The 27,582-nt window shown below is 36.0% G+C and overlaps 1 protein-coding gene across 3 annotated transcripts in view; it reads right to left on the bottom strand.

Annotated features, from left to right (window-relative positions):
- ME1 (malic enzyme 1) overlaps positions 1-27,582 on the bottom strand; it is a 216,514-nt gene that overhangs the window by 169,544 nt on the left and 19,388 nt on the right. For 2 of the 3 annotated variants that reach the window (XM_064360881.1, XM_064360882.1), the window contains exons 2-3: positions 21,697-21,830; positions 12,471-12,620 (exon numbers count right to left, since the gene is read on the bottom strand). In XM_064360881.1, coding sequence (XP_064216951.1) covers positions 12,471-12,620; positions 21,697-21,830 — 284 coding nt within the window. The remainder of the gene's footprint in view (positions 1-12,470; positions 12,621-21,696; positions 21,831-27,582) is intronic. The other variant, XM_064360883.1, reaches the window with a different exon arrangement.

Raw genomic sequence — 27,582 nt, 5'->3', positions numbered from 1 at the left:
CTCTAGATGAATATGGAGACTCAATGAACTGTTACTTTATATTTTTAATGGCTTTTTACAGTAAAAGATAAGTTTCACTGCTTTGCTAAAAAGATTTATATGTCTATGCACAAATTTAGACAACCCTTAGATCTTGATGTAAAGAACTGATGTTTGAAACATGTCTACATTTTTTCCATTCTCCAAATTTTTCCTCATTAAGGCAATGCTTAGGAAAGAAGATAGTTTGGTGTTTTAAACTATTTCTGGGCACTTGCTCAATTTCCAGTACTTAAGATATAGGATACTCTACCTCACTCCTAGTTAGCACAAGTTATATATACATTTTCATAAATATTATTCTACTTGGAAAAAATAATTGGTTCAAATTAGTAATTTAAGAAATCATCATCTATATATCTATAATAAATAAAAATCAACTTTTAATAAATAATTATCTTTAACTACAAAATCAACTAAGGTAACAGTTAAGACTCGAACTTGTCCAGACATTCCATCTGACTTGTTTCATTTCTTCGAAAAAAAATTACAGCATGTATTTTTCAGCCAGTTTCAAAGGAAATGAAATAAATGGACCAAATAACATTATAGAATAAGTATAAATCAAAATCAAAGGCTTATTACTACAGATAGTGAAAATTTTATTAATATTGAACATTAAAATGATCACTTTTCTCAAAGCATTAAAAGCTAGTTGCCCTCTTAAACATCAAATAGTTGATGTTTAAGAGAATTTCTAGAGATGCAGACAATTATAACATAGTAGAAAATAAAAGTCACACACTAAACCAGAACTGTAAGTCAAAAATATTCCCTAGTTCTCAAAAGTTTCCTAGATATTCCTTAAGATTCTAAAACAGTATAATTAAAGAAAGGCAAATCTAATTAAGAATAGTCCTGGTACACCTGAACAGCTCTAGTATCCAGGACTACCTAAAGGTTTAGGACCTTCACTCACCCCTTCCCAGAAACTCCCATTCTGGTCCATGAAAAAAGCCTAGCTGCACATGTCTCAGAGTGAGAGGACCTAGGACAGCAAGGCATGTCTACTAACTTCGGGGCACTGAATCACCTGGCAGTTTACATTGTGACTGTCAAATAACAAGTAGAATTGCATTAAATTATTGAAAGTTCCTGCAATAGATTGAATGTTTGTGACCCCCAAAATTAATATATTTTGAAATCTAACCCCCAATATGATGGTATTAGGAGATGGGGCCTTCGGGAGGTGATTTAAGTCATATGATTAGTGCCCTTTATAAAAGGGACCCCAGAGAGCACTCTGCTTTCTGTCACGCGAGGAAACAATAGGAAGCTGGCAGTCTGCAACCCAGAAGAGGGCCCTTACTGGAACACAACCATGCTGACACCCTGCTCTCCGACTTCCCAGCTTCCCCAGAACTGTGAGAAATGAATTTCTGTCACTGATAAAGTACCCAGTTTATGGTAGTCTATTATAGCAGTCCAAATTGACTAAGACAGTGCCACAGTCTTATTTCAAGCATTAAAAATTTAACTTGCATTTATTAAAAGTGCTGTGAAATTATGTTTCTTTTCCATAAACAACTTAGGCTCATTTTACAATCAATTACTGAGTTACTGAAATACTTACACCTTAATCAAGTAAACTCACCATACTATACAGTATATCATTATAGATATAGGAAAAAAGCCAGGTAGATTTAAAACAAGAGAAAATTTATAAAGCAAGAATAACATAAAAGTTTTATTCTATTAATCTCTCCTTCGATAGTATAATTATAATCTGCACCATACAATGAGAACATTCTTTGGTTAAAGAAGTATTAGCTTTGGGAAGGTTTCTTTTTACAGTTAGTCTTCTTAAGTTTCTTTTCTTGCTATTTCACAAATCAAATATTAAAACTGACACCCTCATCATATAAGACAATACTATTGGCTATACATCTCCAGAGACTATATGTTTCCATATAAGTAAACATTATTTAGACTCTCATATTTGTATATATCTCCATTTCTAATCATGGTCACGATGGTATACAAGATATACTTCCTCACATGAAATTATATATTAAGTGATAAAGAAAGCTTAGTCCCCGCAATTTAAATAATGAATACTCTACTTCAAATAGTTTTGGGATACTAAAGGAAATAAGTATAAAAATATATTGTTAAATGTAGAAAAAATCTTTTAATATTTTGTTTTGGCTGATTTTAATATTTTCTTTTATGTATTTTTCAAAGAATGTTCTAGGAAGACATAAAGCAGCATAATAGAACATTTTATTGACTCATTCTTTTTAACAATTACTCTTGTTGACAATGTGTGATACTGCCAAAATCAAAACAGATACCATTTGCACAGCAAATATAATATGCAAGTTAAAATGTTAGGACATTTTAAGTACCTCATCTACTAAGTTTCAGATCCATACATTTAATTGACCATTAGACCCTTCTACTTAGAAGTTCAAAAGACATTTAAAAGTTAGCATGTCCCAAAATAAATTTTCTTTTTTTTTTTAAGACAGGATCATGCTCTATCCCTCAGGCTAGAAAGAGTACAGTGCTGGAATTACAGCTCACTGCAGCCACGACATCCCAGGCTCAAGCAATCCTCCCACCTCAGCCTCCTGAGTAGCTGGGACTATAGCACACACCACCACACCAGTTGATTTTTGTATTTTTTGTAAAGATGGGGTTTCACCATGTTGCCCAGGCTGGTCTTGAACTGTTAAACTAATCTAATTCATCTGCCTTGGCCTCCCAAATTACAGGCATGCACCACCATGTCTGGCCCCCCAAATGAACTTTCTCTCTCTCTCAAATATTCCAATATTCTGAAACTTGGTAATCTATTTGATCATCAAGAAACCTGAGAATTAAAATAATACCAGTAACAATAACCACCATTTGAGAATATCTACGTTGTACTAAGAATTAGGCTACATATACTTCTTTATTAAATCTATTTCTCACCATCCAAAACACTCACAAAGAAGGTATTACTCTGAGAAACTCTGCCGTAAAGAATCCTGTCTGATTTCATTAATTCCGTTTTTCTCCAATTAATTTGAGTACTGAATACTATTTTCATTATAATTTTTTGGTGAACCAACAGTACTACTCTAATCACACTTTGGAAATGCTTTTTTAAAAAAGACTATCATGAACAAACTGTTGTATTAGCTCATTCTGTTTGCCAAAATCAAATCAGTGGTGCACTGTATAAGGATGAGTGACTCAAGCCAGGTGCAGTGGTAATTCCAGCACTTTGGGAGGCCAAGACGGGTGGATCTCTTGAGCCCAGAAGTTCAAGACCAGCCTGGGCAACATGGTGAAATCCCATCTCTACCAAAAAAAACAAAAATGAGTTGGAAATGGTGGTACATGCCTGTAATCTCAGGTATTTGGGAGCCTGAGGCAGGAGAATCACTTAAATCTGGGAGACAGAGGTTGCAGTGAGCTGAGACTGTGCCACTACACTCCAGCCTGGGTGACAGAGTGAAACTCCATCTCAAAGATGAAAAATAAATAATAATAATAATAATAATATTTCATGTCCTCACAGTCTGATTCCTTGGAGTGTGTCCAATTTCTTTAATATCTATTATTTATGAGAATTTGCCTGTTAGAATAATATGTTTAAACAGTAGGAGAAATAAAGAACATATGAGTACTTTATATTTTTCTATGTGAGTGAATGAATAAAGTAATTCTAAGTTATTATTTCTATGAGACAGCAAGGAACATATATTAATTGAACACCAACCAGGCATTAAGTCTAAATAGCATGAAAAATACAAGAATAATTTATAAAATATAATCCCTTTTTTCTGGAAGCTTACAATTTAGTTGAGAGAAAATGAATGGTAAAATACCAAAAAAAAAAAAAAAAAAAAAGAGAGAGATCAAGCATATCTTGATAGAACATTAGAAATATCAAAAGTAGGAACATGAATAATTTCCAAATATATGGTATAATAATATGTAGCTAATCAGAACTCAGAGAGGGAGATAAATCTTAGAAAAGGCAGTGTAAAAATATAGTAAGTAGAAATATTTCCAAAGAAATTGTATTAATCTGCTTCAGCTGTCCATTACATATACCTGCATTATCAATTTGCACAAAACTTTTCTTTGAAAAAGTTTCACAAAATACAGGTAACTTAAGTAACAAAGAAGCTCAGCAGTCTGCAAAAATATAAAAAAAATTGTCTGTAGCTTCCAAAAATCACACCTCTATGTACAAATTAATCACAATAAGGCACACTGACATAAGCAGATTGCACTACCAAACTCTGGAAATTCTTCAAGAATTAAAATGGTATGGGCACATGGGAACAAGACAATCTAAGCAAGCCCAAAAATATTCTTAAAAATGATTATCTATGACAGCTTAAAAACTCACACAAAGTATCTATGCCAAAGAGAAGAGAAATTCCACACAAAACCAATAAATGAATATTCCAGCAGTCATTTAGGAAAAAAATAGAAATAGGGTTATTCATATGAGAATTTATTTTTGGATACCTAGCAAGATTTTAATGCCATATTCAAAATTAAAAAACATCCAGCCACAGAAGAGTATCACAGCATTATATATTTAAAAGTATTATCAAAAGATATAACTGTAACTATGTTAAGCTCAGTACTTGAAGTACTTACTAACCCTTAATTTTCACTATGTTCCTAAGTGCTACCACCAAAATCATACACAGTAAGCATTAATAGAATAAAAGGTATAATTCTCATCTGTACCTTCTGAATGTTTTAAAATATCTGCTGTTTTAGTATATAAGGTTTACTAGACATTTTTCCATTTTGGCTTAAAAATAAAATTCATCTATATGCTAATGGAAGATTCATCATTCACACATCCACAATTCCCTTTCTAATTAAATACAACACCTAAATTTAAGCTACATAACATAATTTCAAACAGTTTTTTTATAATTATAGGAGAAGCCATAATTATCTTACCGGAAAAATTCAAAATTATCAAACATTCAATGAAATATACATACTAACTTGCAATATGACAGAAAACTGCCAAGAAGAGATCATACCAAAATGGAATTAGAAACTTTGCTTTCTCTAGTAGTAAAGCATTCACTTACTTAAATTTCAAATATTACAGAAAAGTTGAAAGAATATGAAAGAATAATACAACCAATACCTTTACCTAGATTCAATATTTGTAAGCATTTGCCACAAATGCTCGCCTACCTCTACCCTCTTCCCCATTTCTTCCTCTTCCCATCCCTAGCCATCCCCTCCATACACACACACACACACACACACACACACACACACAAATATATACTTATATAAGTTTATATATATAAATGTATTTATTTCTAAGAAAGCCCCCATAATCAAATATATTAATACATCTACAGAAAAACAAATGACACTGAGATAAACAAACTATTATAGTCTTATAAATCCAGTTTACTGCTGGCTGATGAGACTATATATAGTCTTTGGTACTTCTACCAGTGATTTCAGATAACATCAGGTTTTGTCCAAAATGAGATTTTTTTACATTTTGTCCAAAATGAGATTTGTTTTCAAAGTTTTGGAATTTAAAAATATGGATAAGATACAGCAGGCTGTAGTATTACTCCCACTTTATAGATGAGGAAACTGAAGCACAGAAAAGTTAAATACCTTACACCAGACTACAACAACAGGTGGCAAGACCAGTAAGTAAAAATAGGCTACCTACTCTATATAGAGCCCATACTTTCAATCACTACTCTAGGAAGACTTCAGTCCAACAGAAAGTCCTTGTGACTGTCTTTATTTTTATCCAGAATCTGGATTTTAAAACTTACCTCTAATTCCATTACTACCTTCCTAATCTGAGCCACCATTATCTCTCACTGGGTTTATTGTAATAGCCTCCTAACAAGGCTCCCTGATTCTTCTTTTGCTTCTTTAGTCTATTCTGAACACAGCAACCAAAATGCTCTTTTTAAAAAATTAGCTCATGTCATGTAACTGCATAAGACCATTTAGGGCTTTACATTTAGCTAACAGTAAAAGCCAATGTTCTTCAAAATAGCCTACAGGAAACCCTAAGATCTACACCCCCTCATTGACCTATCTCTGTGAACTCATCTACTCTCTCTCTCTCTCTCGCTCGCTCGCTCCACTCCAGACACACTGGTTTCCATGCTGCTCCTGGTCTCCAGGCATGTTTCCACTGAGGGCCTTGGCATTGGCTGTTCTTTCTGTCTGGAATGTTTCCACTTGTACCTACGTGACTCCCTCCCTAACTCTCCAATATCATCTTCCAATGAGACCTACACTGTCCACTCTGTTTAAAATTACAACTGCTTCCTGCAAAGCAACTGACATCCCTGATCCCCCTTTTCCTGTTCTCTTTCTCCATACCATTTATCACCTTCAAACATTCTAGACAATTTACTTATTTTATATGTCTGTCTCTTCTCTTGGAATATATAAACACCAAAGTATCCTAAGCCTGAGAAAACCATCTAACATAGTAAAAGCTCTCAAGAAAATAATTGTTGCAGTTCTCTGCTCCTCCCACTCAACATACAGCCACATCTCCTCATTCATTGCCAACTACACTCCTGAGACATCATGGTGAAGGTGAAGGCTGGAGTCAACCGTTTTAGTCGTATTGGGTGCCTGGTCACCAGGGCTGCCTTTAACTCTGGTAAAGTGGATACTGTCGCCATCAGTGATCCCTTCATTGACCTCAACTACATGGTCTAAATGTTCCAGTATGATTCTACCCAAGGCAAATTCCATGGCACCATCAAGGCTGAGAACAGGAAGCTTGTCTTCAATGGAAATCCCATCACCATCTTCCAGGAGCAAGATTCCTCCAAAATCAAATGGGGCAATGCTGGTACTGAGTACATGATGGAGTCCACTGGCATCTTCACCACTATGGAGAAAGCTGGGGCTCACTTGCAGGGAGGAGTCAAAAGGGTCATCATCTCTGCACGCTCTGCTGATGCCTCCATGTTTGTGATGGGTATGAACCATGAGAAGTATGACAACAGCTCAAGATTGTCAGCAATGCCTCCCGTACCACCAACTACTTAGTGCCCCTGGCCAATGTCATCCATGACAACTTTGGTATTGTGGAAGGACTCATGACCACAGTCCACACCATCACTGTCACCAAGAAGACTTTGGATGGCCCCTATGGGAAACTGTGGTGTGACGGCCACAGAACTCTCCAGAATATCACCCTTGCCTCTACTGGCACTGCCAAGGCTGTGGGCAAAGTCATCCCTGAGCTGAACAGAAAGCTCAATGGCATGGCCTTTTGTGTTCCCACTGCCCACATGTCAGTCATGGACCTGACCTGCCATCTTGAAAAGCCTGCCAAATATGATGACAGGTGGCAAAGCAGGTGTCGGAGGGCCTCCTCAAGGACACTCTGGGCTACAATGAGCACCAGGTTGTCTCCTCCAACTTCAACAGCAACATCCACTCTTCTACCTTTGATGCTGGGGCTGGCATTGCCCTCAGTGACCACTTCGTTGAGCTAATTTCCTGGTATGACAATGAATTTGGCTGCAGCAACAGGGTGGTGGACCTCAGCCCACACGGCCTCCAAGGAGTAAGACCCCCAAACCACCAGCCCCAGTGAGAGCATGACAGGAAGACAGAGGCCCTCACTGCTGGGGAGTCCCTGCCACATTCAGTGCCCCACTACACTGAGAATCTCCCCTCCTCACAGTTTCCATGCAGACCCCCTGAAGAGGGAGGAGCCTAGAGAGCCCCATCTTGTCATGTACCATCAATAAAGTCCCCTGTGCTCAGCCATAAAAAAAAAACTATTATTGAGATTTCAATCAACTTCAACCCAAATACTTCATTTAAGCTCTTCTACATTTCTTATCATTGTTAGTACTTAGTATCTCACAGAAACAGAATTTCAATAAACATCCTTGAATTTAAAATAGCCTTTTATTATGCTTTTATTAAGATTCTTTCTTTATGTAGAAATATATTTTTGGACATGCATCAATGCTTATGATACATTCCTCAGAGAAGACAGTAAGGCAAGAAATAGCTTATATCATATGATCCCTTCATCTATAAGAAAAATAATGTAGGTTTCTTGCCTATAGTAAGGCAAGAAATAGCTTATACAGTATAATTCCTTCATCTATAAGGAAAATTGTATTGTGTCTGTCAGGATTTTTTGGTATGACAACATTAGGCATTTTTAAGTTCCTTCCTTCTGAATATTTTATTTCTTATTTTTTTCAGTAATGAATATCTATTTGTATAGTTAAAACAATACTCTTATATACCCAGAAAACAATTACTTTGAAATATAATTAACAGTAAATTCTAACTCTTGTTCTTCCATGAAAAAAATTTAGTCATTGTTAATGTAGCTATTATATCAATATAACATGGGTGTGTGCTGTTAATGTAGTTTATTATGCAGTTTGATAGAAGAAATAAGACCTATTGTATACTTCAAAATAGCTAGAAGAAGATGATCCAAATGTTTCTAGCATAAAGATAAATATTTAAAGTGATAGATATCCCAATTACACTGATTTTATCTTTACAAATTATATGAATGTATTAAATTATCACATATACCCTCAAAATATGTACATCTAATATGTATCAATGCACATTTTTAATGTAGTTTAGATCATCTATAGATACTTATCTAATTATTCTCTTTATACAAAGGGATGATGTGGCTAACTCTTTTCTTTATACAAAGAGTAATGCAGCACAAGTATGATAAATATTACCACTACATCAATACAGCTACATGAAATCCACATTCAATATAACTTTCAGATAATGCCCCTGAAATATTCCTTTTAAGGACAGTACTTTCAATAGGCTTTTGGGTTTGTGGTACATAGTTTAAACATTTCTTTTTTATTTTTAAATTCAGAGCCAAAAGTAGCACAGACATATTCAACTTGACCTTCTGTTGTCGCTGTTGTTAAAAGTATTAATATTTATTTATTTCAATAGTTTCTCGTTTCAGAAAGTATTGAAACTAATGTAATGAATAAATAGTGCCAGAAAAATTGTATTCTATATTTTATGCACCTCAAAGGTGAATACCAGTTCATTTAAGGAAAAGAACAAAAGAGCTACTTTAAGATCATTTAATTTCGACTTAATTTAAAAAGTAATATTCTCATTTCAGAAAAATTTGGAATCTTTAACTTGTGTGTGTGTGTGTGTATATATATATATATAAAATAGTGGCAATTAGCATATCAAAGGTAAGTTTAATTATCATGAATATTACTTTCCTTTTTTTTTTTTTTTTTTTTTTGAGAGGGAGTCTCACTCTGTCATCAGGCTGGAATGCAGTGGTGCAATCTCTGCTCACGGAAGCTTCCGCCTACTGGATTCAAGCAATTCTCCTACCTCAACTTCCCTAGTACCTGGGACTACAGGTGACCAGCATCACACCCAGCAATTTTTATATTTTCAGTAGAGATGGGGTTTCACCATGTTGCCAGGCTGGTCTTGAACTCCTGACCTCAGGTGATTTGCTTCCTTGGCCTCCCAAAGTGCTGGAATTACAGGCATGGGCCACTGCGCCCGGTCAATTACTTTCTTTCAAAACAACAAAAAAATTCATTTACTATCTGTAAAAGGGAATCCAAATTGATTTAGAAATACTTTCCATTATCTTAAATCTTAAATTTTTTTGAGAAGGAGTCTCATTTTGTTGCCTGGCTGGAGTGCAGTGGTGCGATCTCAGCTCATTGCAACCTCCGCCTCCCAGGTTCAAGTGATTCTCCTGCCTTAACCTCCCAAGAAGCTGGGTCTACAGGCACGCACCACCATGCTCAGCTAATTTTTGTACTTTTAGTAGAGATGGGGTTTCACCATGTTGGTCAGGATGGTCTTGATCTCTTGACCTTGTGATCCGCCCACCTTGGCCTCCCAAAGTGCTGGGATTACAGGCATGAGCCACTGCACCTGGCCAAATCTTAAATCTAGAGAGAAAATTTGGTACTTAGGCAAGCAATTAGGCAAGTGAAAGAAAAAAAAAATAAGGCATCCATATTAGAAAGGAAGAAGTTAAATGGTCTCTGTTTACAGACAATATGATCATATATATAGAAAACCCTAAAGACTCCACAAAAAACTATTACAACTAATAAACAAATTCAGGAAATTTGCAAGATACAAAATCAACATACAAAAGTCAGTAATGTTTCAAATACACTATGAACTATCCAAAAATATCAAAAAAGCAATCCCATTAATAATAGCTACCAAGGCCAACTGTGGTGGCTCATGCCTGTAATCCCAGCACTTTGGGAGGCTAAGGTGGGTGCACTTGAGGCCAACAGTTCGAGACCAGCCTTGCCAACATGGTGAAACTCCATCTCTACTAAAAATACAAAAATAAACTGGGTGTGGTGGTGCATACCTGTAATCCCAGTTACTCAGGAGGCTGCGGCATGAGAATCACTTGAACCCAGGAGGCAAAGGTTGCAGTGAGCTGAGATCATGCCACTATACTCTAGATAGCATAATATTGTCTCAAAACAATAATAATAATAATGATAGCCACCAAAAAACAAAATACTGAGGAATAAATTTAACCAAGGAGGTGAAATATCTATATACTGAAAACTACAAAACATTGATGAAAGAAATGGAAGAAGACACAAATAAATGGAAAAATATTCCATTTCATGGATTGGAAGAATTATATTATTAAAATGACCATACTACCCAGAGATCTACTGATTCAGTGCAATCTCTATCAGAGTTCCAATGACATTTTTTCCCAGAAATAGAAAAACATAATCAAAAAATTCATATGAATCACAAAAGGCTCAAAATATCCAAAGCAATCTTGAACAAAAAGAACAAAGCTAGAGGTATCATACTACCTGATTTCAAAATGTACTGCAAGTTATAGTAATCACAACAGCCTGGTAGCAGGATAAAAACAAACACAGAGACCAATGAAACAGAATAGAGCTCAGAAATAAATCCATGCATTTACAGTCAACTGATTTTTTACAAAAGTGAAAAGAAAATACGAATGGTGAAACAACAGTCTCTTCATTAAATGGTGACGGGAAAACTGGATTTCCATATGTTAGAAGACGGAAATTAGACCCTTACTTCACACTATATTTTAAAAAATCAACTCAATAGGTACTTGAATAGACTTGAAACTGTAAAACTACTACAAGAAAATTTAGGGGAAAAGCTACATGATATTGGTCTGGGTGATGATTTTTTTAGATATGACCCCAGTGGGATAGGTAAAAGCAAAAATAAACAAATGGAATTATAATAAACTAAAAAGCTCTGCATAACAAAGGAGTCAGTCAACAGAGTAAAGACACAACTGTGGAATAGGAGAGAATATTCGTGAACCATAGACCTCACAAGGGATTAATTCAAAATATATAAGGAACTCAAATAACCTGTTTTTAAAATGAGCAAAATACCAGAATAGACAGTTCTCAAAGAGGACATATAAATGACCTACAGGTATATGAAAAATTGCTCAACATCACTAATCATCAGAGAAACTGAAATTAAAAGCACAGTGAGGTATCACCTCACACTTGTTAGAACAGCTATTTTCAAAAAGATGAATGATAAGGATTTGTCAAGGATCCTGAGGAAAGGAAATTCTTATTCACTATTCAGTGGGAATGTAAACTAGTACATCTATTATGGAAAACAGTATGGAAGCTCCTCAAAAAATTAAGAATAGAACTACCATATGATCTAGTAATACCACTACTGGGTACGTATCCAAAGGAAATGAAATCAGTATGTCTAGGAGATATTTGCACTCCCATGTTCACTGCAGCATTATTCACAATGACCAAGATATGGGATCAAGCTAAGAGTCCATCAACAGATGAATGGATAAAGATAATGTGGTACATATATACCCTAGGACACCACTCAGCCTTAAAGAGAAGGAAATTCTGTCATTTGCAACAATACAGATGAACCTTTAGGACATTATGTTAAGTGAAATAAGCCAGACACAGAAAGACAAATACCACGCGATCTTATATGTGGAACCCGAAAATAGTCAAATTCATAGTGGCAGAGAGTAGAATGGTAGTTACTAGAGGATAGGAGAAGGGTAGGGGCAGTGGGTTGCAGGATTAGGGAAATGCTGATGAAAGGATACAAAATTACAGTTAAACAGGAGGAATGAGTTAAAGACACCTAGTGACTATTGCTAAGGATAATTTATTATATACGTGAAAATTGCTAAAAGTAGATTTTATTGTACTAACCCCAAATAAATATTAAGAATGTAAAATAATGCATATGCTAATTAGCTTGATTCCACCATTTCACCATGTATACATGTTTCAAAACATGCTGTACATCATACATATATATAATTTCATTGTCAACTTTAAAATAATAATATAAAATTTTAAATTACTGCAAAAAACTTACAAAAATAAAGACACAAGTTGCATTTAAAATAAAAGTTGACATACCTTGGCTTCCGAAACACTAAACTATATTGTTGGCAAGCCAGACCCACAGTGGGAGTATAAACAATAGGCATGAATTTCTCAATGTCAGATGTTAGCACTCGATAAAAGAGTTTTTCATTTCTATCTTGGAGATCCATTAAGAGAAGATACCTGTAGAAATTGGACATAATTAGATCTATATCCCATAAAGCCGTGAAATAGCTACTTAGAAATCTAATTAAATATTTTCAACCAAATATAAAGTACTTTTAGGTTATATAGAAAACATCTGATTAAAAAAGACTTAAGAAATGTTCTTTTTTTTTTCTTTAAGACAGAGTCTCAGCCAGGTGCAGTGGCTCACACCTGTAATACCAGCACTTTGGGAGGATGAGGCTGGCAGATCATGAGGTCAGGAGTTTGAGATCAGCCTGGCCAACATGGTGAAACCCTGTCTCTACTAAAAATACAAAAATGGCTGGGCACGGTGGCTCATGCCTGTAATCCCAGCGCTCTGGGAAGAGGAGGCAGGTGGATCACAATGTCAGGAGTTCAAGACCAGCCGAGCCAACATGGTGAAACCCCATCTCCTGAGTAGCTATGATTACACGCTTCTGCTACCACACCCGGCTAATTTTTTTTTTTTTTTTTTTTTTTTTTTTTTTTTTGAGACAGAGTCTTGCTCTGGAGTGCAGTGGTGTGATCTCAGTTCACCGCAACCTCTGCCTCCCAGGTTCAAGTAATTCTCCTGCCTCAGCCTCCTGAGTAGCTGGAACTACAGGCACATGCCACCATGCCCGGCTAATTTTTTTTGTATTTTTAGTAGAGACAGGGTTTCACCATGTTGGCCAGGCTGAGCTTGAAGTCCTGACCTCAAGTGCTCTGCCTGCCTTGGCTTCCCAAAGTGCTGGGATTACAGGTGTGAGCCACCACACCGAGCCAAGAAATATTCTTAAATATCTCAGAGAATAAAGAACCATAAACTTAATTAATATCATTGAAACATTAACATCATTGCTGAAAAAGCACAGTTTTCTTTAACACTTGAAGAGACTTAATCCCTATTTTAAAAGAGATGAAAACACCACTATAGATTTAGTTTAATAGTAAATATGTTAGAAGAAAGATTCCATCCTTTGACTTGCAGTACTGAATAACCAAGGGAAATGACACACAGCAAATAAGTAAGGGAATGTAACACTCATCCTAAAAATAACTAAGATAGGGAAATTCCAGAAACTTTTCTTTGTGTCTGTATCTTATGGCCTTTTGCTTTCATTTCTAACCCAGATTTATCTTTGTAAATATAAACCTTTTCATGTTATCTGTAACCTTCGATCGTTTATAGAATAAAACTCAAACTGCTCAGTACAACTTAAAAGAATCTTGCAAAATTACTCAACAATCTTACCAGCCTTTTTGAATTGATTTTCATTCCCTAGAATAGCTGAAAATGCACAGAATTCTGAGTAAGAGATGCATGGATTCCAACGTTTAGGCAATTAGATAGACATAACCCAGAAAGTAAACATGTGGAAGACAAAGAGTTTTAACTTTAGACATGATAAAATTAATTTGGCAATGTGGAAATTACCATTGCTAAATCAATGGTCTATTCTCAGACCTCATCTTACCTATTAGAACATTTGACACAGGCGATATTCTCTAGGGCTCAATATACTTTCTTTCCTTGACTTCAGTCTATCATATTCTCACAGTTTTCCTCCTATCTCTCTGGTCATTCCTTTTCTATTTCCTTGCTGGTTTCTCCTTGATATGGTTTGGCTGTTTGTCCCCTCCAAATCTCATGTTGAAATGTAATTTCCAGCGTTGGAGGTGGGTCTTGCTGGGTATTTGGATCATAGGGGTGGATCCCTCATGAATGGCTTAGCATCATCCCTTGGTGATGAGTTCTTGCTCTAAGTTGATGCAAGATTTAGTTGGCACTTCCATCCTACCTGCTCTTGTTCTTGCCATGTGATGCACCTGCTCCCAAATCATCTGCCACCATGCTATCTGCTGCCCCGGTGAGCCAATTAAACTTCCTTTCTTTATAAACTACCCATCCTCAGGTATTTCTTTACAGCAATACAAGGACAGACTAACACACTCATCTTCTCTGAAAGTTTTCTAACACTCATGTGAAATACATGAAGAAATTGTGTTGGCTTTACTTTAAAAATATATCCAAAATCTGACTACCCTCATTACTATTATCCTAGATCTAAATCACCATCATCTCTTGCCTGGATTATTATAATAGTCACCTAAGAGTTCTCCCAGCCTACATTCTATTCTCAACATTGCAGCCAGTCTTTCTGAAACTATAGTTTAGATCATGTGGCTCTTCTGTTCAAAAACCTCAAAAGGCTAACCTTTTTACTCATAGCATAGCAGACGTCCTTTAGCACCCTGCAAAGCCATACTTAATCCATCACCCATTACCTCACTAACTTCCTTTCCCAATTTGCCATTCTTTCCCTAGCTCATTCTACTCTAGACCTAAGTCTCCTTGTTGATTCTTGAACATGCCAGCCACAAAATACCGTTCCTCAGACTTCTTCATGGCTAACTGCTTCACCACCTTTGATTATTGCTCAAAACTCACCTTCTCAATGGAGGCTATCCTTATCACCCAACTCAACAATGCAAACTGGCTATACCTACCCTCAGCATTCTCAGTTCCTCTTTACCCCATTCTACCTTTACTTCCCCCACCCCAAGACAGTAATCATTTTCTAGCATATTTTGGAATTTACAGATTTTTATTACTATTTACAAAATTTAATAATTTGTATTTAAAAATAAGCCAGGCATGGTGGTGCATGCCTGCAGTCTTAGCTACTTGGAAGGGTGAGGCAGTAAAGAACTGCTTGAGCCCAGGCTGTTGAGGCTACAGTAAGCTATGGTCATGTCAGTGCACTGCAGCCTGGGCAATAGAGCAAGATCCTCTTTCAAAATAATAATAATTTTTAATAATTTATGTAAATTTCATAAGGTCAGAGATCATTGCATATAACCCCAATATCTAAAAGAGTACCTGACACTGAGTTGATGTTCAATATATATTGAGGAACAGTTTGTAGTAAATATATAAAGGTCATCAGCTCTTAGCAGATAGCTGATAAAATGGCCCATGAAAAGAATATAAAGGACACAGGCAACTAAAGGAAAATGTTATGGAACAAATGAAAGAAAGGTTGTGAAGGAGTTTAAAAAGAAGCAAATGTATACACACTGGACAAAGTGAGTCAGCCTCTTTGCCCAGCCACCTCATCACATCCAACAGGCTCATGAACAAAGTGGCCATGGTGGCAGGGATAGAGGTTAAATATAGGCTCAGCAACATGGACTTTCACTCACTAAGGCCAACCTGACTATTAGTGGCTACTGCTGAGTGTTCAATCTGCAGCAGAGACTAACACTGAGTCCCTGATGAGGCACCATTCTCCAGGGTAATCAGCCAGCTGGCTACCTGGTGGCAAGCTGATTATACTCAAAAGCTTCCATCATGGGAAGGACAACTTACTTTTTTTTCTGGAATAGATACTTACTTTGGATCTAGATATGCCTTCCCTGGATGCAATGTTCCTGCCAAAGTTACTATTCAAGGACTTACAAAATGTCTTATCTACCATCATGGTATTCCATATAGCATTGCTTCTGATCAAGAAACTCATTTTATAGCAAATGAAGTACGGGAATAAGCCCATGCTCATGAAACTCACTAGTTTTACAATGCTTCCCAAAATCTGAAGCAACTGGTTTGACAGAAAAGTGGAACATACTTTTGAAGACTCAGTTACAGTACCAGCAAAGTGGCAATACCCTGCAAAGCTGAGGCAAGGTTCTTCAGGAGGCTGGATATGCTCTGAATCTGTGTCCAAAAAAATGGTACTGTTTTTCTCATAGCCAGGATTCATAGGTGTAGGAATCAAGGAGTGGAAATGAGAATGGCACCACTCATTAACAACCCTAGTGACACACTATCAAACTTTCTCCTTTCTGCCCCTGTGACTTTATGCTCTGCTTGTCTAGAGGTCTTTATTCCAAAGGGAAGAATGTTTCCATCCAAAGAAACAGTAATAAACTCACTGAACAGGAAATTGAGACTGCCACCTAGCCACTTTGGGCACCACATGCCTCTGAATTAGCAGGCCAAGAAAGGAGTTACTGTGCTGGCTGGGAAAAACTGATCCTGACTACCAAGAGGAAACTAAACTGTTACACTACAGTGGAGGTGAGAGAGTATGTCTGAAATACAGGAGATCCCTTAGGGTAGCTCTTAATATTACCATGCTCTGTGATTAAAGCTAATGAAAACAACAATCCAATTCAAGCAGGATTACTAATGGCCCAGACTTCAGGATGGAAGGTTTGAGTCACCCTCACCAGGTAAAGAATCAAAATCATCTGAGATACCTGTTGAGGGCAAAGTGGATATGGAATGGGTCATGGAAAAAGATAGTTATAAATACCAGCTATGACCATGTGATCAACTAAAGAAAAGACTATAATTGTCATAAGCACTTCTTCCTTAATTTTCTATTAATATGTGTGTATACACATAAGCAAAAATCCATATGCAAATATCGGAAAATATAATTTTCTTCCTTGTCACCTTATCAGATAACATAAGATACACTGATTCTGCATCATAGTATTTAAGTATTGCTAACATTACATCACAGTGTTTAAGCTAAGGAATATCAATGAGAATAAACATCACCCAAGGATTTGGCAACCTTTTTCGAGGAAAGGATTGGTTCATTTTTAGTTGTATGCAGGATAGTTATGTTGTGTTAGGTGAAAGTATTAACTTTGGTATTGCCTTTATTCAAAGATTAAGTATGATTTGAGGAGATGCATATGGGTGGTGTCATAGTACATTCACTTTGCTATAACAAAAATACCATAAACTAGGTCGCTTATGAACAACAGAAATTGATTTCTCATAGTTGTGTAGGCCGGGAAGTTCAAGATCAAGGTGGCAGCAGACTCTGAGCCTGGTAAGAACGCATTCCACATAGACAGTATCTTCTCACTGCATCCTCTCATGAGGGAAAGGGAAAGGGCAGCTTTCTTAGGCCTCTATCTTTTATTTTTTATTTTACTTTAAGTTCTGGGATGCATGTGCAGAATGTGCAGGTTTGTTTTAGGTATATATGTGCCATGGTGATTTGCTGCACCTATCAATCTGTCATCTAGGTTTTAAACCCTGCATGCATTAGGAATTTGTCCTAATGCTCTCCCTCCTCTCTTCCCCTACCCAGACCCCAGTGTGTGATGTTCCCCTCCTAGTGTCCATGTATTCTCATTGTTCAACTCCCACATATGGTGTTTGGTATTCCGTTCCTGTATTAGTTTGCTGAGGATGACGGTTTCCAGCTTCATCCATGTCCCTGCAAAGGACATGAACTCATTCTTTTTTATGGCTGAGTAGTATTCCATGGTATATATGTGCAACATTTTCTTTATCCCATCTATCATTGATGGGTGTTTGGATTGGTTCCATGTCTTTGCTATTGTAAATAGTGCTGCAATAAACATATGTGTGCATGTGTCTTTATAGTAAAATGATTTATAATTCTTTTGGTATATATCCAGTAATGAGATTGGTGAGTCAAATGGTGTTTCTGGTTCTAGATCCTTGAGGAATTGCCACACTGGTTGAACTAATTATACTCCCACCAACAATGTAAAACCATTCCTATTTCTTCACAGCCTCACCAGCATCTGTTGTTTCCTGACTTTTTAATGATCTCCATTCTAACTGTGTGAGATGGTATCTCATTGTGGTTTTGATTTGCATTTCTCTAATGACCAGTGATGATAAGCTTTCTTTTCATATGTCTGTTGGCCACATAAATGTCTTCTTTTGAGAAGTGTCTGTTCATATCCTTCGCTCACTTTTTGAAGGGGTTGTTTTTTTCTTGTAAATTTAAGTTTCTTGTAGATTCTAGATATTAGACCTTTGTCAGACGGATAGATTGCAAAAATTTTCTCCCATTCTGTAGGTTGCTTATTCACTTCGATGATAGTTTCTTTTGCTGACCATAAGCTCTTTAGTTTAATTAGATCCAATTTGTCAATTTTGGCTGCTTTTGGTGTTTTAGTCATGAAGTGTTTGCCCATGCCTGTGTCCTGAATGGTATTGCCTAGGTTTTCTTCTAGGGTTTTTATGGACTTAGGTTTTACATTGAAGTCTTTAATCCATCTGCAGTAAATTTCTGTATAACGTGTAGGGAAGGGTTCCAATTTCAGTTTTCTGCATATGGCTAGCCAGTTTTCCCAGCACCATTTGTTAAATAGGGAATCCTTTCCCCATTGTTTGTTTTTGTCAGGTTTGTCAAAAATCAGATGGTTGTAGATGTGTGGTGTTATTTCTGAGGTCTGTGTTCTGTTCCATTGGTCTATATATCTGTTTTGGTACCAATACCATGCTGTTTTGGTTACTGTAACCAAACAAGTTTGAAGTCAGGTAGCGTGATGCCTCCAGTTTTGTTCTTTTTGCTTACGATTGCCTTGGCTATACAGGGTCCTTTTTGGTTCCATGTAAAATTTAAAGTAGTTTTTCCCAGTTCTGTGAAGAAAGTAAATGGTAGCTTGACGGGAATAGCATTTAATCTATAAATTACTTTGGGCAGTATGGCCATTTTCAGGATATGATTCTTCCTATCCATGATCATGGAATTTTTGTCCATTTGTTTGTGTCCTCTCTTATTTCCTTGAGCAGTTGTTTGTAGTTATCCAAGAAAAGGTCTTTCACATTCCTTGTTAGTTGTATTCCTAAATATTTTATTCTCTTTGTAGCAATTGTGAATGGGAGTTCATTCTTGATTTAGCTCTCTGCTTGACTATTATTGGTGTAAAGAAATGCTTGTGATTTCTGCACACTGATTTGGTATCCTGAAACTTTGCTGAAGTTGCTTATAAGTTCAAGGAGTTTTTGATCTGAGATGATGGGGTTTTCTAAATATAAAATCATGTCATCTGCTAACAGAGACAATTTGACTTCCTCTTTTCCTGTTTGAATACCCTTTCTTTCTTTCTCTGGCCTGATTGCCCTGGCCAGAACTTCCAATACTATGTCGAATAGGATTGGTGGGAGAGGGCATCTTTGTCTTATGCCGGTTTTCAAATGGAATGCTTCCAGCTTTTGCTCATTCAGTATGATATTAGCTGTGCGTTTGTCATAAACAGCTCTTATAATTTTAAGATATGTTCTATCAGTACCTAGTTTATTGAGTTTTTAGTATGAAGTGTTGTTGAATTTTATCAAAGCCTTTTCTATATCGATTGAGATAATCATGTGGTTTTTGTCATTGGTTCTGTTTATGTGATGGATTATGTTTATTGATTTGCATATGTTGAACCACCCTTGCATCCCAGGGATGAAGCCGCCTTGATTGTGGTCGGTTTGCCAGCATTTTATCAAGGATTTTCACATTTTGTTCATAGGGGATATTGGCCTGAAGTTTTTTTTGTTGTGCCTCTTCCCAGTTTTGGTATCACGATGATGCTGGTTTCATAAAATGAGTTAGGGAGGAGTCCCTCCTTTTTGATTGTTTGGAATGGTTTCAGAAGGAACGAGAACAGCTCCTCTTTGTATTTCTGGTAGAATTCAGTTTTGAATCCATATGATCCTGGGGTCTTTTTCATTGTTACTCTGGCCTCTTCTTTTTAGAGTACTAATCCCATTTCATAAGAGTGCCATTTTTTTTTTTTTTTGAGGTGGAATTTCCCTTTTGTTGCCCAGGCTGGAGCGCAATGGTGTGATGTCGGTTTACCGCAACCTCTGCCTCCCGAGTTCAAGCGATTCTCCTGTCTCAGTCTCCCAAATAGCTGGGATTAAAGGCATGTGCCACCACACCCAGCTAATTTTGTATTTTTAGTAGAGACAGGGTTTCTCCATGTTGGTCAGGCTGGTCTTGAACTCCCGACCGCAAGTGATCCGCCTGCCTTGGCCTCCCAAAGTGCTGGGATTACAGATGTGAGCCACCATGCTCAGCCAAGGGCACCATTTTTATGACCTAATCATCACCCAAAGTCCTCACCTCTAAATAACATCACAGGGAACTGATTTCAACAAAAAACTTTGCAGGGGTTCACAAACATTCAGTCCATAACAAACACGGTGTATCAACATTTGGTCAAACACTATTCTTGATGTTTCTGCATAGGTGATTTTGGATGAGATTAACATTTAAATTGGTGGACTTTAAGTGAAGCAGATTATGCTCCAAAATGTAGGTGGGCCTCCTCCAAACAGTTGAAGGCCTTAATAGCACAGACTGACCTCCTTTCCAGCAAAAAGAAATTTTGCTACCACACTGCCTTTGGACTCAACTGCAACTCTTCCTTCAATCTTCAGGCTGACGACCTACCTGAAGATTTTGAATTTAACAAGCCTTCTCCTTCCCTCCCCACGCCCCCGCTTTCCATTTATATTTATATTTTCAATTATACACACACATCCTATCAGCTCTGTTTCTTTGGAGAACCCTGATTAATACCCATACTTACTTGACACTGAGTTGGCTATCTCTTTTAACCCTCACTACAATGTTTTCAAGTAACTATGGTTCTCTCTAACCCATGGATGAAGAAAAACTAAGGGCTACAAAGGTTTAGTACCTTAGTGAGAAAAAGTGAGGTTAAAAGCAGAGAGCAAAGCAGTTAAGTGGCCATGGCAGAGGCTTTAGTGGTTTGCTCAAGGATCTACTGTGAGTGAGATAGAGCCAGAATTTCAACCTAAGACTATCTAATCCCAAAGGGAGGGAAAAATATTATCTTCATCTTTGTGCAAATATAGAAACTGAATCCTATACTGAATACTACACAAAGTAAGTGACCTAAATTCGCAACCATGTTGGAAAAAGTCTGGAGGCTGGAAATGTGTGCTTTCATCTACAATATACTTAAAGTCTGACCAAAAGCCACTTTAACCTATTTTGTTTCCTTTAGGATGGTATTTCCTGATAACTTACTTTTATAGTAACAATTTTACCATAAGAGAAACATGGTCTCTCTGAGCATACAGTTTAGAAAACAGAATTTTATTTCATTCAAATGTTCCTAGAGAGAGTAAACTTTTTTTAGAACATCATTGCATTTACAGGCAAATTCTCCTCAAAGTTGACTACCCTTTCCAAATCATTAAATGTTTTCATTTTCTCACCCATTAAAAAATAAACTAGACAACTGCCTAATAGAAATATAAAAACCACCTTCAGCAATGTGTTACCTGTCAAAGTCAGACTTCAGACGCTCAAAATTTTTTAGTACTCTAAGGACCTGAATCTCCTGACTGATGAAGGAAGGTGGCAACAATCCATGAATGTTCAATTGCTGTCTCTCTTCCAGGGTAAAGGCCAAGTCCTACAGAGAAAAAAAACAAAAAAACAAAAACAGAAACAAAATCCACAATAGTATTTGAGAGGAAAATAGACAGAAAGCACATATATAAAATCCAACAAGTGTATGCAATAAAAATCAGAAGTCTGCATCACTGGAAGCATGGCCATGTGACTGTGAGTAAATCATGTAAGCTCTCCATATCTCAGTTTCCCTATCTCTAGAAATTAGAATACTATAATATTTCAGAGCTATGCCACTCAAGATTATTAGGATAAAATCAGATGATTAATGGAAGGAAACTACTTAAAGACACAAAAATGAAAGAAGATACAATCATTATTATTGTCAGTAAATATAAAAATAAAAAGTCATTATTAAAAGAGATTTTAAAATTATGAATGTGAGTAAGTCACTTGTACCCTGCTGTGATTCCACCTTTAGGGCAGGAAATGCCCTACATGATTCTGAGTTACCTGTTTTAACAGTCCTCTGCCAAGTTGTAGCCTTTGATTCTTACTCACTCCTAGGCATACAAAACTTCTAACCATTGCCCATACATACCATGCCCTTTTATTCTTCCATGGCACATGGTCAAGATATTCTTCCCTGTTTCTCTGATCTTCATGCCTTACCTTAAATGCTTCCTCCTCTCTAAAGCCTTAGTATATCCATTACAACTCTATTATTATACCTATGTTATCTGTTTATATGAACATCGATTGTATGAAACAAATGATAATAATGAACAATGAAACTCAAAAACATAAAAACCAAATAGATATTATGTGTTGATACACAAACCATAATGGACATAAGATATTCACTGGCATATAATTCAAGGCACAGTAACAGCAGAGTAGCTCCTATAGTCAGGAAAGTGATCTAGTAGATTAGTATGAGGAGTTTCTCTGGAGAGGCCTCCCATTGGAGACAGTGAAGCCCAAGAGACTTCTTTGTCTAGACTGTGACTGCTGTTCCTCTGGGTCCAGGGTAAGTACACCAACATGATATGATAGTTGGTGTTGTGGTCTGAACATTTGTGTACCCCAAAATTCATATTGAAATCCTCACCCCCAAGGCTATGGCATTAGGAAGAAGGGCCTTTGGGAGGTGATTAGGTCATGAGGGCAGACCCCTTAGAAATAGGATTAGTACCCTTATAAAAGAGACTTCAGAGAGCTTTTCAGACCTTCTTTCATGTGAGGACACAGTGAGAAGACCACTATCTACAAATCTGGAAGCAGACCCCTCACCAGACACCAAATTTGCAGTACCTTGATGATGGACCTCCTAGCCTCCAGAGCTGCGAGAAATAAATTTCTTTTGCTTATAAGCCACCCAGTTCCTGGTATTCCATCATGGCAGCCTGAAAGGACTAAGACGGTTGGTTTTGCTCATTGTGACTACTGATATCTCTAAACAACCTGGATGGGTAAGAATGTGTTCACTAATTTTGCATTGAGTGATTCTACAGTGATTCCTCCGTCCCTGAAAGTTTCTTGCAATGACAGCATAGTAACTCTTGAGAACTTACAAAGTGTATTACTTGGGAGAAAGGAGAAATAATTTGGTTCATTCCACAGGAAGATGACAAACCCTGATTGGTTAAGAATAAACATGTCCAACCTCAGGAAATTTGTGAAAGAGGTCAATGAATGAACAATCTTCTCTTTCTTCTAATTTTTCTCATAGATATACCCATTAATTCATGTCACTGATGGAAAAGTTTATGTTTAATTAGCCTCCTGGGTTGAGGGCCAGATTGAAGAAAGACAAATTCATCCACTGAATGGTGCCATGATAGAGCTCTCTAAGATAATTGCAAGAGTTAGGGAGACCAATGGCTCCAGAATCTTCAGCACAAGAAGCAGTGTACAACCTTCAATTCTCATAAGGTCTCTAAGTGCTATCACCACAGCTGGTGTCTAGTTGCAAGATATTTTTCATTAGCAACCATTCTCATAGCTGCAAAAGCCCCCACTGTTACAGAAGGGCATCCTCTGGAGTTCCAATATGTGTGAATGGCAGCAGAATGATCCCTTTCTAAGAGGATAATCCTGTATGTCCAACTGTGTCTGGACCAATCACCCGCTCCTGGATACCTAAATGCCAGACAGTACAATCTTTCAGACCTATGCCCAGCAGTTCCAGCTGGCATCAGGAGACATTTGTGGTATTGCCTAAACTCTTTGCTTGCCATTTACTTTTTTACTTGTGGTTTGTGTCCCTACACCAGAATGAAAAATCCACGGAGCCACAGAATTTTGTTTGTTGTCTTCACTGCTTTCTCCCTAATGCTTACAACAGTGACTGACATAATTAGAACTCAGTAATTTGTTGCACATCAAATTTTAACATATTCAATAGAATATAATTTATTGAAATTTATTATTAGAAAATTTAGAATTCATAGAAAATTTCAAATATTCAATTTTAGAGACATAAAAAATTTTACAAATCCATTAAATTACTGCTCAAAAAACTGATTAGAATATTCATTCTGATCAAATTACTTTTAAAATTTAAAGCAACAAGAAAGAGATATTTGTATAAAAGAGTAATTTATAAAATGGAAGACAGACTTCACTTGTTAAAGATACCTGGGAAGACAACATTTAAAACAAATGTCATGAAATAACTCCTTGGAATGAGACAAAATTATGGACAGTAATGTATTTGAAAAAGAAAAAAGAGAAAACTCAATGGATTTTTCTCTAACTAGAAAATGAAAAGGGGAAAGGAAAGCTGGCTAAAGTCTCAAAAATATACAAATATATGCAAAAAAGCAGTAAACTTCTGAGTATTATGCCTTGAAAATCTGCCCAAAAACATAATAATCAAAATATCAATATTCTGATAATAAGTCTTATTGTAAGAAGTACTAACATATGCCCTTTCATTCACTTAAAAATGGCATTTAACAACATTTATTGCTATACTTAGCCAGTGTTTTAATATAAATTTTCCAGTGGTGTGTTCTGAAACTGATTCCTAAATCTAACAGTTCTCCATCTCTTATGCCATGTAAATGACAATGCCATCTGGAAATCTTTTTATATTCTTTGATATTTAGTAACTACAAACTCCCATACACTGTTAGCCAAATTTTCCAAGACATACTAAATTACTAAATTACTTTAGTAAGTGCCAATTCAATTCTTTTAAAAACAATAGCAACAAAACCTAGAGCTTAGAAATCTAGGGAACCAGGCCAAGTTAAAGTCCTAGGATTGGGGGAAAAAAATAGTCCTATGACTGGGTTCACATTCTATGACTACCCTTTGTAAGTTAAAAGAACATCAATCAATAAGTAAACTTAAATCTTAAAATCCCTGAAAAATTTAAAATGGATATTGTATGACTTCATTTAAGCCACAGTTTCTATTTTTCATACTAACAGAGATATACTCATTAGAGATATAGTTTGTAGAAATTTATAAACAGGTCATTTATGTCTAAAGTTTAAAGTAAAATGTTTCAAAGAATTTTTACCTTAGCATTATCCTGAAGGGCCTATACAACAAAAGATAATGAATCCAAATTATACATGCAGGTTCTAACTTTCATTGGACTTCTACCAAGACTTTCATGTAGTTGAAAATATTAGACATCTATCTATATATCTATATAAGGTTTCCAGACCATCTAATTCTCTAAAAGCATCCTCATATATGCTAAGTTCGACCCTGGTTTTTCTCCTTTTTTGTCTATCCTTTCCTTTCCCTATTCCTTAAAAAACCTTTGGACTAGATCCCTAGACAGCAGAATGGTACATTGTTTCACTGCTGAGGGCAGTAAATAGGACAATTATTCTTCTGGATTGTGCTAATTAACCTATGTATATCTTCTTGAGAAAACTGAGACTATCAAGCAGCAATGAAAATTCCTGACATGACAAAGGACTTGTATTAGAAACACATTTGCAGGGAGCAAGCATAACTGAGAAAGAAACTTTGTCTTGAGTAATTTATCAGAAACTATTACCATAAAAACAGTACAAATATATTCTATATTCTGTACTAACCAATGAATGACTTTCTTTTTTCCCCTGAATAATTACTAAAAGTAAATCAAGCTGAATTGCAAATAAAAAAAAAAAACAAAAAAACAAAGGGGGTGGAACTTTATCTTATTCACAAAGATCTTTAAGACAGTTAATCTATACATGTATGAAAATTCATTATAGTAAGATAGCTTATAATTTACATGTTTGAGGCTATGATCAAATTAGGGCAGAGACAGTTTGTGTGTTCTGCTTAACTAGTATAATCTCTAGTGTCTAGAATAATACTTGTGTGGTATTATTCTTTATAGGCAATCAACAAAAATGTGTTAGATTAACTAACTAATGATTAATTAATCAGTTATACTTGCTATAGTACATTTTGTAGAAGACAAAGCAGAAAAGTGAATAAGGAAGTTTAAAAATAGTAGAGTAGCAAAATGGAAAGTAATAATTGCAAATAACTTGAAACAACAAAGTCTTTCGACTGGTAAATGGATAAAACTAAGGTATATCCATACACTGAAATATTACCCAACAATAAAAAGAAACAAACTATTGATACACAAAACATAGATGCATCTTAAATGCATTATGTGAAGTGAAAGAAGCCAGACTCAAAAGGCTACATATTGTATGATTCCATTTATATGACATTCCAAAAAAGCAAAATTATATGGATAGAAAAAGATCAGTAGTTTCCAGGGACTGGGAGTGGAAAGAAGGGTTTGACTTCAAACAGGAAGCAAAAGGAAAATGTTTTTAGGTGATAGAAACATTCCTTATTGTGGTGTTGGTTACACAACATTGTACATTTGTCAAAACTACTAGAACTGCACATCAAAAAGTAAATTTCCTTATACTGAATTTTATTAGGCTCTATAGAGTCAATTTGGTAACTAATATTCTCTTTAGTTAAAAAAGAAACATAATTACGATGACTAAAAATTAGCAAATTATTGACATATTTCATATTCCAAATTTTTAAATACTCTTTTTTTTTTTTTTTTTTTGAGACAAGGTCTCACTCTGTCACCCATGCTGGAGTGCAGTGACTCAATTCAGCTCACTGCAACCTCCACCTCCCAGGCTCAAGTGATCCTCCTGCCGCAGTCTTCTAAATAGCTAAGACCACAGGTACATGCCACCATGCTCAGTTAATTGTTTTTGCATTTTTTGGTAAAGACTGGGTTCACCATATTGCTCCAGACTGGTCTCGAACTCCTAAGCTCAACAGATCTGCCTGCCTTGACCTCCCAAAGTGCTAGGATTACTACACAATCAAATTAGATAAAGAATATTTTAGGCAGGGCACAGTGGCTCACGCATCCAGCCTAAAATATTCTTCATTCAATTTTATTGTCTTTGAATCCTTTATCAAAATTTTTTCATAATTTTTTATTTCAAATGAATTATAGGTATTTTATTAATGTGACTTTGCAAATAATAAAGATTTATCTTAAAATTATTTCTTCATATCAAAAAAGTTTTAGAATTAATTTTAATACTAATTTGGGGGAGAAATTATTTATATACAAAGAGTACAGAAGGAAGACCCATTATATTTTTATTATTTATTATTGTGAAATAAAGAGATAAAATTGGGCTTGTGTTAGGTGTTATATTTTCAATTTATTACATATACATTAAGAGAAGTGGTACTAATTTGTCCTGAAGGAAGGGTTCCTTCCTCCAAGGCTTTTATAGTGCCAAAAATTGTTCTTTGGAAATGATTATTTTAAACCTCTAATTGACAATACAGATAACAAT

The sequence above is a fragment of the Aotus nancymaae genome, unplaced genomic scaffold (genome assembly GCF_030222135.1).
Source record: "Aotus nancymaae isolate 86718 unplaced genomic scaffold, 86718_ANA_hifiasm-v0.15.2.pri h1tg000040l, whole genome shotgun sequence".
NCBI lineage: Eukaryota > Metazoa > Chordata > Mammalia > Primates > Aotidae > Aotus > Aotus nancymaae.
The sequence above is the reverse complement of the archived record's forward strand: the minus strand, read 5'-3'. Positions and strand labels throughout refer to the sequence as shown.